The 12,611-nt window shown below is 50.9% G+C and overlaps 1 protein-coding gene across 4 annotated transcripts in view; it reads left to right on the top strand.

Annotated features, from left to right (window-relative positions):
- Positions 1 to 12,611, top strand: part of HIVEP3 (HIVEP zinc finger 3) — a 251,827-nt gene that overhangs the window by 226,514 nt on the left and 12,702 nt on the right. For all 4 annotated transcript variants that reach the window (XM_041417531.1, XM_041417530.1, XM_041417529.1 and 1 more), the window contains one exon: positions 4,267 to 4,442. In XM_041417531.1, the coding sequence (XP_041273465.1) occupies positions 4,267 to 4,442 (176 nt within the window). The remainder of the gene's footprint in view (positions 1 to 4,266; positions 4,443 to 12,611) is intronic.

Here is a 12,611-nt window from a genome sequence, read left to right as displayed (position 1 = left end):
CCTGCTGGAGCTTGGGGACCTCTCAGGGTGAGTGTCTGGCCTTGAGGACACACCTGTGTGTGACATCCTCAGCCCCAGGGGTTCCACGGGAAGGGCTGAGGAATTCTGCTGCACACTCAGCTTCAGAGTGGTCATCTCTGTACCAGGGAGCTGTGAGGGAGGCAATTAATGAGAAGTAATTAGTGGCACTGTGGGAGTTGCACATTTATCCCTGATCTGGCAAATTTTACAGGAGACATAAAGCAGAAATGAGATCAGTTAATCCCAGAGCAGCCTGTCAGGAATCCCAAGGATTTAGCCAAGCCAGATGAGTGGGCAGCCTGGTGACAGATGAAATGTGCCATCAACAAACCCAAAATCTGACACCAAAGGCAAAATCTCCAGAGCTGGACTCGGTTCACTTGCCAGGGAACCAAACCCAGCAGCTCCGGACAGGGATCAGATTTCCCATTCCTCTTCCTGTACACCCAAAATCCAAAAAGCAAACAAGGGATTTTATCAAATGTCAAAACCAGTTGAGGAAATACTTCTTCAGTTGCTGTGAAAGCCTCCAGGGGTGTTCTTTGATAGAGCATCGAGCTTCAAATAATGAAAATTCACAGAATTAAGGCTAATTTTTAAAATTTTAATAATTAAAATGTAACCACTGTGCCAAGGCTGCGACCAGCAAGGTCACATCAGCAAAGCCTTTACAGGGCAGGGTAAAATTCTGGCAGAATTTAAAAAAAAACCTTGAAAAAGGAAGCAAAGAGGGAAGGGGTGATTCAGGCCAGCCGTGAGCAATGAGTCCCCCAGAAACCTGCTCTGCCTCCCTGCCTGCCAACCACCAAACTTCCTCCCTGCTGGCTGTCCAAGGGTTTATCCTGTGGTTTCCAGCCACATGGAGATTTTGGATGTGGCTCACAGCACTGAGGGGAAGAAAAAAGAAGTGTTTGTGGCTAGAAATGATGGTCAGGAATTTGTAACAGCCCATCCTGAGAACTGAACCTCCTCCAGGCTGCGAGGCAGCGAATGCTTCACGGGTTTGGGTTTCAGCTGGAGGGAAGGAGCTGAGACAAAGCCTCCTCCAGGTTTGTGTTTTCCCATTGCTGGCTTTCCTGTGCTCCTGACAGGGATTTTGGGCCCATTCTGGGGCTGTCAGGTCTCTGGTGCTGCTGAGGTGACACCAGCCCTTGCCGAGGCTGTGCCAGCTCCTGCTCTGACGGGTTTGCAGTGCTGACCCCAAATCTGCCAGCAGGACACACCAAAGAACCTTTCAAAAATGCATAAAAGAGCTGCATTTTGATTTCTGTGTGTGTGTTTGAAAGGACTGTTCCCTAAATCAGTGTCTGGGCTCATGATGGTCATTAACCCCCGCGTTCCCAATCATTCCAGCGTGGAGGGGAGCGTGGCACTGCAGGGCTGGGAGCTGCTGAGGATGGGATCAGGAATTCCTCAGGGCTCTGGAAGACAAGCCCAGATTGCTGCCACAAACCCAGCTGTGGCTATCCCTAGGACCTGCTCGCAGCAAACCCTGTGGAGCAGGGAAGGTCCTGTGCCGGGGTAAATCCTCACACAGAGTGAGCTGTGCCTGATTTGTCTTTCTGATGTAAATCATATGGGCACAGGAGCAGGGAAACTAGATCACACTGATCGAATTATGTCCATAAATCTACTGCAGCCCTCAGAGCAGGCAGATGGCATCTGCAGAGCCTTCTCTGGGTTATGGCACCGTCACCTCCTGCTGTCTTCCCCTTTGGTTTGGTGCTCCTTGAGAGGAACTTGCTTTTCCTCTCTCTCCCCTCTCCCTGCCTGTTTTCCACGTGGTCTCGGGGAGCTGTGGGGGAATATCTGTGCTGAAGCCTGGCAGAGTGTCAGATGAAGTGCAATGCCTAATTCCAGATTCAATCACATGTCTGTTTTAATGCAGCCTGATGGCTTTAATGAGGCTGAGCAAGGGACACACAAACATTTCCATGGGAGGGGGGAATTAAGGGCAGTACAAGTACAAGGCTGATAAAGGAGCAATTGCAGGTTTGAAATGGCCAGGTGGTTCCCAGCACACTGACAGGCAGGAAGGAGGCAGAGGACGAAGCCTGCAGCACAAACCTGAACAAAAAAAAAAAAGAAAAAAATCAGGATTCCTGATTCCTTTTGCTCCTTCTGATGGTTTAACATTGCCTGAGCAAAGAAGGGACATGAACCATCCCTGACAAACCTGAGCCCTGGAATCCTCTAGGGCTAAATGGAGATAACTGGGCATACTGGGATGGAGACTGGGGCACTGTGGGAGCTCTCCAGGCACCAGCTCAGTCCTCTCTGGACAGATAATGAGAACCTTGTGATGATGGCTTTTGATGCTGGATTTTTTTAGGTTTTTTTTCAGGGGTTTTGGATGGTTGGGAATGGCATGATGGGGTGGCCTTGCTGTGATTTCAGTCACAGCAGATAAAATGAAGTCTTTGGGCCACCAGGTGACCCTGGTGATGATCCAGGGAACTCCTGCTGATGCTGAAGGACAGAAACACAAACTGTTGAACATCAAAGCCTGATTTGTGCTACTGGTGCAGACTGGGGCTGTCTGAACACACAGTTTTCCTCTCTTTCCTCAAATCCATGTCCAAAGCTGAACCCGTGAGCTCAGCCCTGAACTCAGGAGCAGCTCAGTCCCCTCTGAGCACCTTCCACAGCTCTGCACAGAGCCACGGGGCTCAGGCAGGACTGGGAAGGGTTCAGGCCCAGCTCACTTCTTCCTGCAGCCAGGAGCATCAGCCTGAATTTCAGCTGCAGCTCCCCCAGACACCCCCACAGAGCTGGAACTGCCTGGACTTTTCCTGAGGGAAAGGAGCAAAGTGTGGGGGAGATCCAGGGGTCCCTGCAGTGGGACCCCCCCACTTCCAACCCCACCCTAGAGGCAGCTGGGAGGGGTTTCCGTGGGTGCAGGCCATGCCATTCCCATCCTCTCAATTCTGGGCAGGTCTTTGTGTGGTTTTTTTACTCAGTTTTAAATGACCCTTGTTTTTCTACATTATAAATACATAAGTTTTAGTATTTATTATATATACTTACTGAAGTGCTCAATCCCTTCCAGTGCAGCTGTTTCTGTTCAAGTTTCTCCTCAGTCTGGCTGCTGTTTTCTCACCCTTCTGGTTTGGAATAGGCTTCACTAGGAAGGCACTAAAACCTGACTGATGGTGTTGGATGCCTTTGGATCTCCTATTAAGAGGCTTTAGACAGCCTGATTTTTCCAGGGTGGATGTTTGGAGATTTCTGAAGACCAGATTTAATTCCTCCTGGGTAGAAAAATGACTTGCAAGAAGTGCCATGCTTCAAAAATTTGGCCTCTTTAAGATCTGAGGGGAGCAATTTGGTGTTACCTTATTCTTCTTATGCTGCAAGTACAGGAAATTGCAGCCTTCATTTGCTGAGCAGCAGGAGGCTGAAAGATTTGTCTCAGTCTTATAAGAGTTTTTCAACCCCCCATCCTGCAGCCTTCCCCATGCACTAATGCCTGGACAGAAAATCAAATCTGTAATGGGAAGGAAGGATGACCAATCTCATTCTCTTGGGTAAACCTAAATCGTGATCCTGTGCCAAAGATAAAAGAGCCTGGAGTCTGCAGTGTTTACATTTAGTGGTAGCACAATTTATTTATTTTAAAAAAGGATGTTTTCTTCTCTTTGTGTCCATTCTGGGTGTCTCATTCAGGCTGTGCAGGGCTCACAGGAGGGCTCGTGGCATTGGTGACATCTCAGGTGGCTCTCGCTGCGGCCTGGCTGGTGGGAGGTTGGGAGGTTGTGTCCCAGGAGCTTTGGCTGGGATGTTTTCCCAGCACCCTGCAGAGGCAGACTGGGCATGGTTTAAATGGCAGGGAGGGAGAGGCAGCTGGGCTGGGCTGGGCTGGGCCAAACTCTGTCCAGCCTGGCCTGGGCAAGCCCTGTCCAGCCTGGCCTGGGTGCCTCGGTCTGTGGTTGAGGATGGGGCACACCAGCACAGTGGGGTGTCCCCGTGAGCAGCTCAGCTTTGGGCTCTTGGTGGTCACAGAGCAGCAGATTCAGGACATGAGAACATCCTGGATGTGTCTGGAGGCAGCTGGGCACGAGCTTTGGGTGATAATTCACATTTAGCCTAATTACCCAGAGCTACCAAACAGCAACCAAGACCTGTGGTGTCAATAACACTCTGAACTAACCCAGCAAAGTTGTGACTTCTTCTGTTGAGGTGGGAATCTTCTTTTTTTTTCTTTTTTTTTTTTTTCCCCTTTATCACACCACCTGTTGCTCATAGGTACAAATCAAACGAAGAGTATGTGTATGTGCGAGGCCGTGGAAGAGGGAAGTATGTTTGTGAGGAGTGTGGAATTCGCTGCAAGAAACCCAGCATGCTGAAGAAACACATTCGCACGCACACAGACGTCAGGCCGTACGTCTGCAAGTACTGTAACTTTGCTTTTAAAACCAAAGGTAAGCCACAGCCAGCTCCCAGCTCCTCTGCTCAGGGCAGTGGCACTGCCAGCCTGCTGGGGGCACCGGCAAAGGGCGAGGGAAGGCATTCCCAGGGGCTGCCAGAGCCCTGGAGTTGGAGGGAGGGGGATGAGGGAGTTGGAAATTGGTTGGTGTTTCCACAAGAGGAGCAGCGCTGCCTTAAGCCAAGCTGCAGCAGAGCATCCCTGCCATCCTCCTTGTGCTTCTCCAAGGGAAAAATCCTGAAATGCAGCTTCTCTGGCAGGGCCTTCTGGGCAAAACCACCCCAGAGTCAGAGCAGGAGCTCCAGGCTCCTGGCTGAGCCCCTGGATCCAGGCTCTGGGGGGCTTCTCCTGCTGCTGCTCTCCAGGTCTGCCCATTCTCATCCTCTGCAATTGCATGTGGCTTCCACATTCTCTGTATCACATCAATGGACCTTTTCCCTAAAGGCCTCCATGCCAGGACATCGAGCCATCAATGCCACCAGGTGTGCTCTGCCATGGCCTCAGCGAGGGTGTCAGTGAGCAAAACACAGGCAAAATAAAAGCCTGTTCCAAGAGAAATGGGGAATGGGACCTTCCAAATGGGCCAGAGGTGCCTTTAACTTCTTGTAGGGGTCTGGCTCTGTGGGTTGGACAAAGCTCTGGTGGCAGCAGCTCTTGGGATAAGGCAGCAGCAAGTGTGGGGCTGGGATTCTTGGTTACAGCTTGTCAGGGACACTGAGCTCAGGGAGCCTTTGGACAATGCTTTTGGGCACATCGGGGTGTGTAGCTCCATCAGTGTCAGAGGGTGACACAGCTGGGAAGGCTCAGAAGCCCAGGAGGAGCCGGTGTCACCCAGGCAGTGGCACAGCGTGGCTGTGGGGAGGGCACGGCATGCTGCGTGCTCTGTGGCACCTGTGCTGGCCCAGAGGGACAGAGCAGGACAAGGGAAGTGACTCAGGGCGGGCAGTGCCTGGAGCTGGTGGCTTTGCTGGGAAGGCTGGCGGGGATTTCTGGGTGCCAACGTGCTGGGGGTCACTGGCACTGGGGCAGAACGGGAAGTGATACCGGGTTTGAGGCCAGATTCTCATGCTGCACATCCCAGCGACGGTTCTTCCTCTCCCTCCCATCCTGGAGCTGTTTCTGATTCATTTCCTTTCTCGTCTCCTCTTGCTTTTACTTCGTTCCGAGGTTTCCCTTGGAGAGCTGAGCCCGCTCAGCCTCTCCCATCACCTCACCTCACTCCCACCATGCTTCTGTAGGGCTTTTGCCCAGGATGATGGCATCAAACCATCCTCTCCACCACCTCTCTGGCTGCTTTGCTCTTCATCTCTGCTCCCTTGAAGGTCACGATCTGTCAGCTCTGGCTGCACATGGCAAACAGACACTTCCCTTCTTCTGCTTGGCATGGGCAAGGGAGCATGGAAATGCTTCCTTCCACGGAACAAAAATCATCAACACTCTGTTGGGATTTGAGTGGCAAAGTACCCGTTTGCCCAAGGGTGCATGGAATGGGCAGGACTCCACTGGATCGGGGATTTACTGATAAATGATTGCATGATAGTGACTTGGAATTGCATGAGAACGGCTCTTTGCTGGGAGGGGTGAAGGGCAGAGCCTGGGGCGTGCTCAGACTGCCCAAAAACGGGACAAAAGCTGGTTGGGGGGGACAAGAAGATCTGGAAGGGTTGGGACAGGTGAAGGGCAGAGCCTGGAGTGTGCTCAGAAATGCGAGAAAAACTGTTTGAGGGGCACAAGGAACTCTGGAAGAGTTGGGAGGGATGAAGGGCAGAGCCCTGGGGCGTGCTCAGACTGTCCAAAAATGGGACAAAAGCTGGTTGGGGGGCACAAGGAGCTCTGGAAGAGCTGGGAGGGATGAAGGGCAGAGCCCTGGGGCGTGCTCAGACTGCCCAGAAATGGGAGAAAAGCTCTTTGGGAGCTCTGGAAGAATGGGGGGTAAAAGCTCTTTGTGTGTTGACAAAAGCATCAGCTGGTGGTGGAGAGTCATTACCAACTAAAAAACTCTCATCAGCCGGTGATGGAGAGTTATTACCAACCAGAGTTTGAGACCGCTTAAAAAATCACCAGCAAGGGCAGGAAGAAAATCCAATTTTTTTGCTCATGTCCCTGCCGGTGATTTCTAAAAGCAATTTCAAACTCCTGTTCATAACAGGTGAGCCAGAGGAGCAGGAGGTGCAGAGCTGGTGTTTCTGGCTGGTTTGGGGGGTTTGTCCGGGCCTGGCTCCTCCCTGGGCTGGCTGGGGTTGGCAGTGCAGAACTGCAGCTCTCCCTCCTGCCGGGCTGCGCTTGCACAAACACAGAGCTTTTTTAGAAATCAGCTTTCCAGAGTTAATTTTAGCCTTCAGCATCAGCTCTGGGGGGAGGTCTGTGGAGCTGGCTTCGTTTTGGCTGGGCTAGATCTCTCCAGCATGATCTAATGCTCTAAACTCTCCAGTAGGCTGGAAGCAGTTAAATGGGATTTTATTGTTATTATTGTATTTAATGAGGAGCTTTATCTGGTTAAAATGTACCTCACCCCCCACCCCTCCCACTCTAGAAAATCCATGTCTGTGTTCCAAGAACTGGGAAAACTTTTGCAACAGAAAATGCTATAAATATTTCCCCTTATTCACTAATTGTCTGCTTTTTGTGTCTTTCTGTCACTGGAAGCAAAGCTGTTCCTTTGGCTTAGAGAACTGTGGGGAAAATTTATTTTTTTATTATTTTAAAGCAAATCCATGAGGGTTTTTTTTTTTTTTTTGGGTTTTTTTTTGTTTTTTTTTTTTGGTTTTTTTTTTGTTGGGAGGGACATGAATAGCTGATGGGAACAACAGCCTTGGAAATTTGGTTTGTAGAGATTTGTTTGATTTGGTGTTTCTGGAGCAGATCTAAAGGTGCCTCTTTAATGAGGTGTCTCTCCTTCCACTGCAGTGGAGCTTTGTGACTGTGGCCTCCAAGAGGGTCTTTAAAGGAGGTTCAGCAGCTTCTGCATTGTTTTCTGGGCAGGAAGGAAATAAGAAAAAGCTGTTTTCCCTTTCAGGAAGGTCGGGGAGAGCTTTTCCCTTCCCCTGTCTCACTGCTGCTCGGGGTCAGCTGGGATGAGGGGCAGTGCTGGCACACAAATTCCCTTTTCCAGTTATTTTCTGTCCTCCTTCAGACCCACATCACCCTCTCACAGGCTCCTGATTGCTTCCAGTGTCCTCAGAAATTCTGGACAAAATGTTTGGAACAGCTCTGAGTGCTGCTGCTGCCTCTGCCTGGAGGTCAGGAGGGATGAGGAGTTCCACTTTAATTTAAAGAGAGCGGAGGAAAGGACACGGTCCTGCTGGCTGGAGACACCCATTTCACACTCTGTGCCACTCACACTTCCCAGACTCCAGACTGCTCAGCCAGAGCCTTCAATAAATTCATTTTCAGTTCCTTAAATCAGCCCCTGACAGCACTGAGGGAGCTGCACATGCGAATATATAAAATATATTAAATTAAATGTATTAAATGCATTCCCCCAGCCCTTAAAGGGCTGCAGAGTTTGTTGTTATTGCAGCTCCAGCAGCCTGAGTCTCCTCTGGAAAGCACAGCTGGCAGAAAACTCCAGCAGAATTCCCTGCTGGGAGAGCAGGGCACAGGGATGGGCACATCCCCAAAATACCCCAAGGGCCCTTGGAGGGCTGAGCATCCCTGGGTGCTGTCCCTGTGCTCCTGGGGACATCACAGACATCCCCAGGGATTTCCTGCCTGGACATCTCATGAGATGTGAGGCAGGAACAGAAATGTCCCAGTGGTGCAGCCAGGAGATGAAACACTGAGCAAAGGGCCCTGAAGCTCTCCAGGCAAAGGGAAAAAATCCAGGAATCAGGGCTGGAAGCAAAGGACTGGTGACCTCCAGGGAAATATTCACTGGTGTTTTCTGGAGCCAGCGTAGCCATTAAAGCCTCAGCCTCGCTGGAAATTCTGCTCCTTTGGAAATCTGCAAATCCTGGGTACCTTTCTGGAATATCAGCTTTTGGCTGGATAGGGCTGGTCCAGGAGGTGGCTGATATTTTATGGCCTGTGTGGATACAGGCAGGCTGCATGTGCAAATTCACTCCTTTAATCCATATGTCAATAAGGATAAAAGATAATAATTGATTTTTTTAAAAGATTGAAGTCCTCTGCCCAATGAATTCTGTAAATGAAAGCTTTCCTCCTCACAAAGTCTCACCTGGGGACATCAGCTCCACAACAAGACCTAAATCAAGGCCTGTGCATTATTTAAATCCTTTTTCAAACATAAAACCTGTTTCAAGGATTTCTTTGGGACACAGAGTATCAGTTATGGCTGGTTCTCTGTGTGAGGGCATCCCCCAGCAAAATCACAGAATCCAGAATGGTTTGGGTTGGGAGGGACATGAAATTCCATCCGGTGCCACCCCAGGGACACCTCCCCCTGTCCCAGGTGCTCCCAGCCCCAATGTCCAGCCTGGCCTTGGGCACTGCCAGGGATCCAGGGGCAGCCACAGCTGCTCTGGCAATTCCAGCCCAGCCCCTCCCCAGCCTGCCAGGGAACAATTCCCAATTGCCAAGATCCCATCCAGCCCTGCCCTCTGGCAGTGGGAGCCATTCCCTGGGTCCTGTCCCTCCATCCTTGTCCCCAGTCCCTCTGCAGCTCTCCTGGAGCCCCTTCAGGCCCTGCAAGGGCTCTGAGCTCTCCCTGGAGCCTTCTCCTCTCCAGGGGAGCTGCTGCTCTCCTTGCAAGTGCTTTCCAAAGAGGAATGTGACAATTGTTAATCCTGTGAAGCTCTGGCTGTTTGTGTCACAGTGCTGCCTCCTGCACTCGCTCATTTTTTGGATTTTTCTTCTTTTTTCGTTGTTGTTGTTGTTGTTGCTGAATTGATCAGATTTAACAGCAGAAATAGAAAGGATCATCCCCAGCACATACAGGATCATTTTCCCAGGAATCTCAGTGCTTCAGCTCCCTACGTTCTGCTTTAACTCCTTAAAAATACGATAATGGCTCTTCCATAAAAAAAGAAAAATTAATTTCCCTCATGAAATTTAACTGGGAAATCACTTCTAGTCCCTATTAAGCTGCTTTAGGTGCTTTTAGAAGGCTCCAGTCACAACTTTCCCCAAACAACCCAGGCGTTTAAGCTGCTCTAAGTCCCAGTAAGACCTCCCAGCATGGGCAGAGCTGAGGCAGCTGGAGCACATAGTTCTGGGCAGGCGTAATGGGAGCTGTGCTCACACTGCCCCTGCTCCTCCTGTGGGCTCACCATTCCCAGGAATTCCTGAGGGATTTTTTAAATATAGCCAGTTGGTTTCAAATCTGGGAGCTTTTTGGTAAACAATCCCCAATAAGGAGCACTTACCTGCTTAGGGTTCAGTGAAATTCCTCTGCTATTTAAATCCAGCTCCCTGCTGCTCTCTCTTGCTCCCTCAAAGATGTTTTTCCACGGTTTCCAAGGAAGCAATGCTGTGTGGTTTTTTTTTGTTTTTTTTTTTTTTTTTTTTTTTTTTTTTTTTTTTTTTTTTTTTTTTTTTTTTTTAACTTGGGAGCCAGAATTCTGCAAGGCAACAAGTAGCTGTGAATCTTCCCTGGTAGGATTGAGATCCAGCTCCCAGTTAGGCAAAATGGTGTTGATTTTACTGGAAATCTGCCGAGCCTTTAATCCTGCCAGCGTTAATTAAGGGGTCTAAAAAAACACAAACTGGAAGAAGAGCCCTGATCAGATAAATATCCTTGTCCTGCAGATTGCTCCCAGGATGATCACTCAGCTTCTCAGCCCAGGGAAAGGAGCCTCCAGCTTTTAATTGCAGGATCTGTCCTGCTGAGCCTCCCTTCCCTGCAAGGATGCAGCATCCCTATTTTGTTGGGATTTCTCCAACAAAATGTGCACCCAGAGCTTTGCAAGAGGATCTTGGCCAGCAGCTTTACCTGGGGGAGGAAGGGAGAGACAGAGCAGAGGGAAAAGGAGTTGGAGGGGAAAGAAACAAAGCTTGGGATGAGTTGGTCCTTTGGGGTTTGGGGTGAATTTGTTGGCACTGGGGGCTGGCAGTACCTGGGCTAGGAAAGAAGGGCAGCAGCCACACACTGCCCTGCCCAGCGACAGAAAACAGGACAGCAGGTGACACTGGTGGCTCCTGGCACATCCTGTCAACCCCAGCAGCTGCTGAGCCCCAGCAGAGGGACAGGAGGGCTCTGGGAGCCCTGCAGGTCCTGCAGCTGCACAGGGACACACTGGTGTGTCCAGCCAGCTGGCCTTGGGACACCCGAGGTGGCCACAGTGGTCTTGGGACACCCAAGGTGGCCACGGTGGCCTCAGAGCACCACTGAGGACCTGAGAGCAAAGCCTGGCACTGAGCAGCTCCCTCTCCTCTCCTCGGGAATTCCTGCTGCTCCCTCCTGGGCTGGGTCTCCCTCCTGGTGTTTCCAGGGCTGGCTGTTGGTGGCACAGAGGATTTATGGGCTGGTTTGGGGGCACCAGAACACCTGGGGATGTCCCCTCTCCACTCAGCTGGATCCCCACAAAGCCCCTGCTCACAGCAGGCACTGCTGGTTTTGTGTTTGCTGCCCTTGGAGGGGCTCCAGGCAGGATTTTGGCTGAGCAGGGATGGGGCAGTGCTGGCTGGGAGGAGGGGGCTGGACAGGCAGCACACTGACTCAGTCTGTGCTCTTGCTGCTTCTCATTTCCAACATGAAATTCCAGCTCCATGAGGCCACAGCTGGGACTGTGGATGGGGTTTTTTTTCATTTTCAGGCCATGGTGATTCACTGGGAGCAGAGGTGTCTGTGAGAACACGCTCCTGGCTCACGGGGTGGGTTTGGGGCCACAACAAAACCTCTGCTTTGGGTGGGGAAAAAGGCTCGGGTTTGGAGCAGGGAGCTGAGCCAGGCTGGCCCCATCCTCACACCTGAGTGTCCTGACCAGGAGGCTCAGGGCAGTTAAACATGAGGCTTAAAAAGAATCAGTCTCTCTTGTTTGGAGCTGTTTTGCTGCATTCAAGTTATTAAACATCCCTGTATCCACGTCCAGGTTGGGTGCCACATACACAGGAACACAGAGTCAGCCTTTGTCTCTCGTGGTGTTTCCTGCTGGAGCTGCTCCATTTTGTATTAAATGGGCTGAAATAAATAATTCATGGGCTAAGGAGAAATCAAGGTGGCAGCTGGGTGGTTGTGGCACTCTCTGAGAGGCAAGGGCACCACGGGTAATGCTCTGCTCCAGTGAATAGTGGCTTTTTTATCCCTGATACCCAGAGCAGCAGCAGGAGAGGCTCAGAGAGGCCCCCTGTGCTCCCCCAGCTCAGGGACTGGGACTTTGCACTGCACAACCTCAGCCCTCCCTGGAGGTTGTAATAAAGTGAGAGAATACTGGTTTTCCTTTTTTTTTTTTTTTTCTTTAATTGTTTGGTGAGAAAACCAAGCCTGGTGCTCCTCAGTGCCCTCAGGCTGAGGGCACAGCAGGGGATGGGAAATTCAAACACTCCTTCAGCAGGGCCCAGGTTCCTCCTCATCATCCCCTCCCACAAATCCCTGGCAGTGCCCAAGGCCAGGTTGGATGGAGCTTGGAGCGCCCTGGGACAGTGGGAGGTGTCCCTGCCCATGGGGCTGGATGGACTTTAAGATCTCTCCCAGTCCCAGTCTGGGATTTTAGGAAGAGCTTTAGAGAGGAAAAGGGAAAATGGGACATTTTTGCTTTAATTCTGCTACCCTTCATTTTCTTGCCTACTTTCCCCCCTCCAGCCAATGCCTCCCTTTGTTCAGCATTTCCCTGGCCTGTAAGTGGGGTTAATTAGTGCCTAATTAACCTGCCTGTAATTTGGGAGGCAGAATTAGAGAGGTGCCCTCTGAGTTATCCCAGAGCAGCCCCAGTGACCCCACATCCCATCCTGGCCCTGAGGAAGCCTCATTAGGAGGTTCTGAGTTCCAGAGGGTGTCCAAGGCTCCTCCTGCTCGAGGAGCTGAGCTGGCCCAGCCCTGTGGTGCATTCCAGAGAACCTGAGCCCTTCTTTTTGGGGGAAAAATGGTGGGGAAATGTAGGGTTTCCCCTCTTGTTGGCAGCTCAAACCCTCATTTTATTGTAAATCCATAAAATCATTGAAGCTGGAAAAGCCCTGCGTCCCCAAGTGCCACATCCATGTGTTTTTGGAACATTTCCAGAGCACCTGAGCCATTCTTCCGGGGGAAAATGGGAATGTAGGGATTTCC

This window comes from Onychostruthus taczanowskii, unplaced genomic scaffold (genome assembly GCF_017590055.1).
Source record: "Onychostruthus taczanowskii isolate IOZ18803 unplaced genomic scaffold, ASM1759005v1 scaffold56, whole genome shotgun sequence".
NCBI lineage: Eukaryota > Metazoa > Chordata > Aves > Passeriformes > Passeridae > Onychostruthus > Onychostruthus taczanowskii.
The sequence above is the reverse complement of the archived record's forward strand: the minus strand, read 5'-3'. Positions and strand labels throughout refer to the sequence as shown.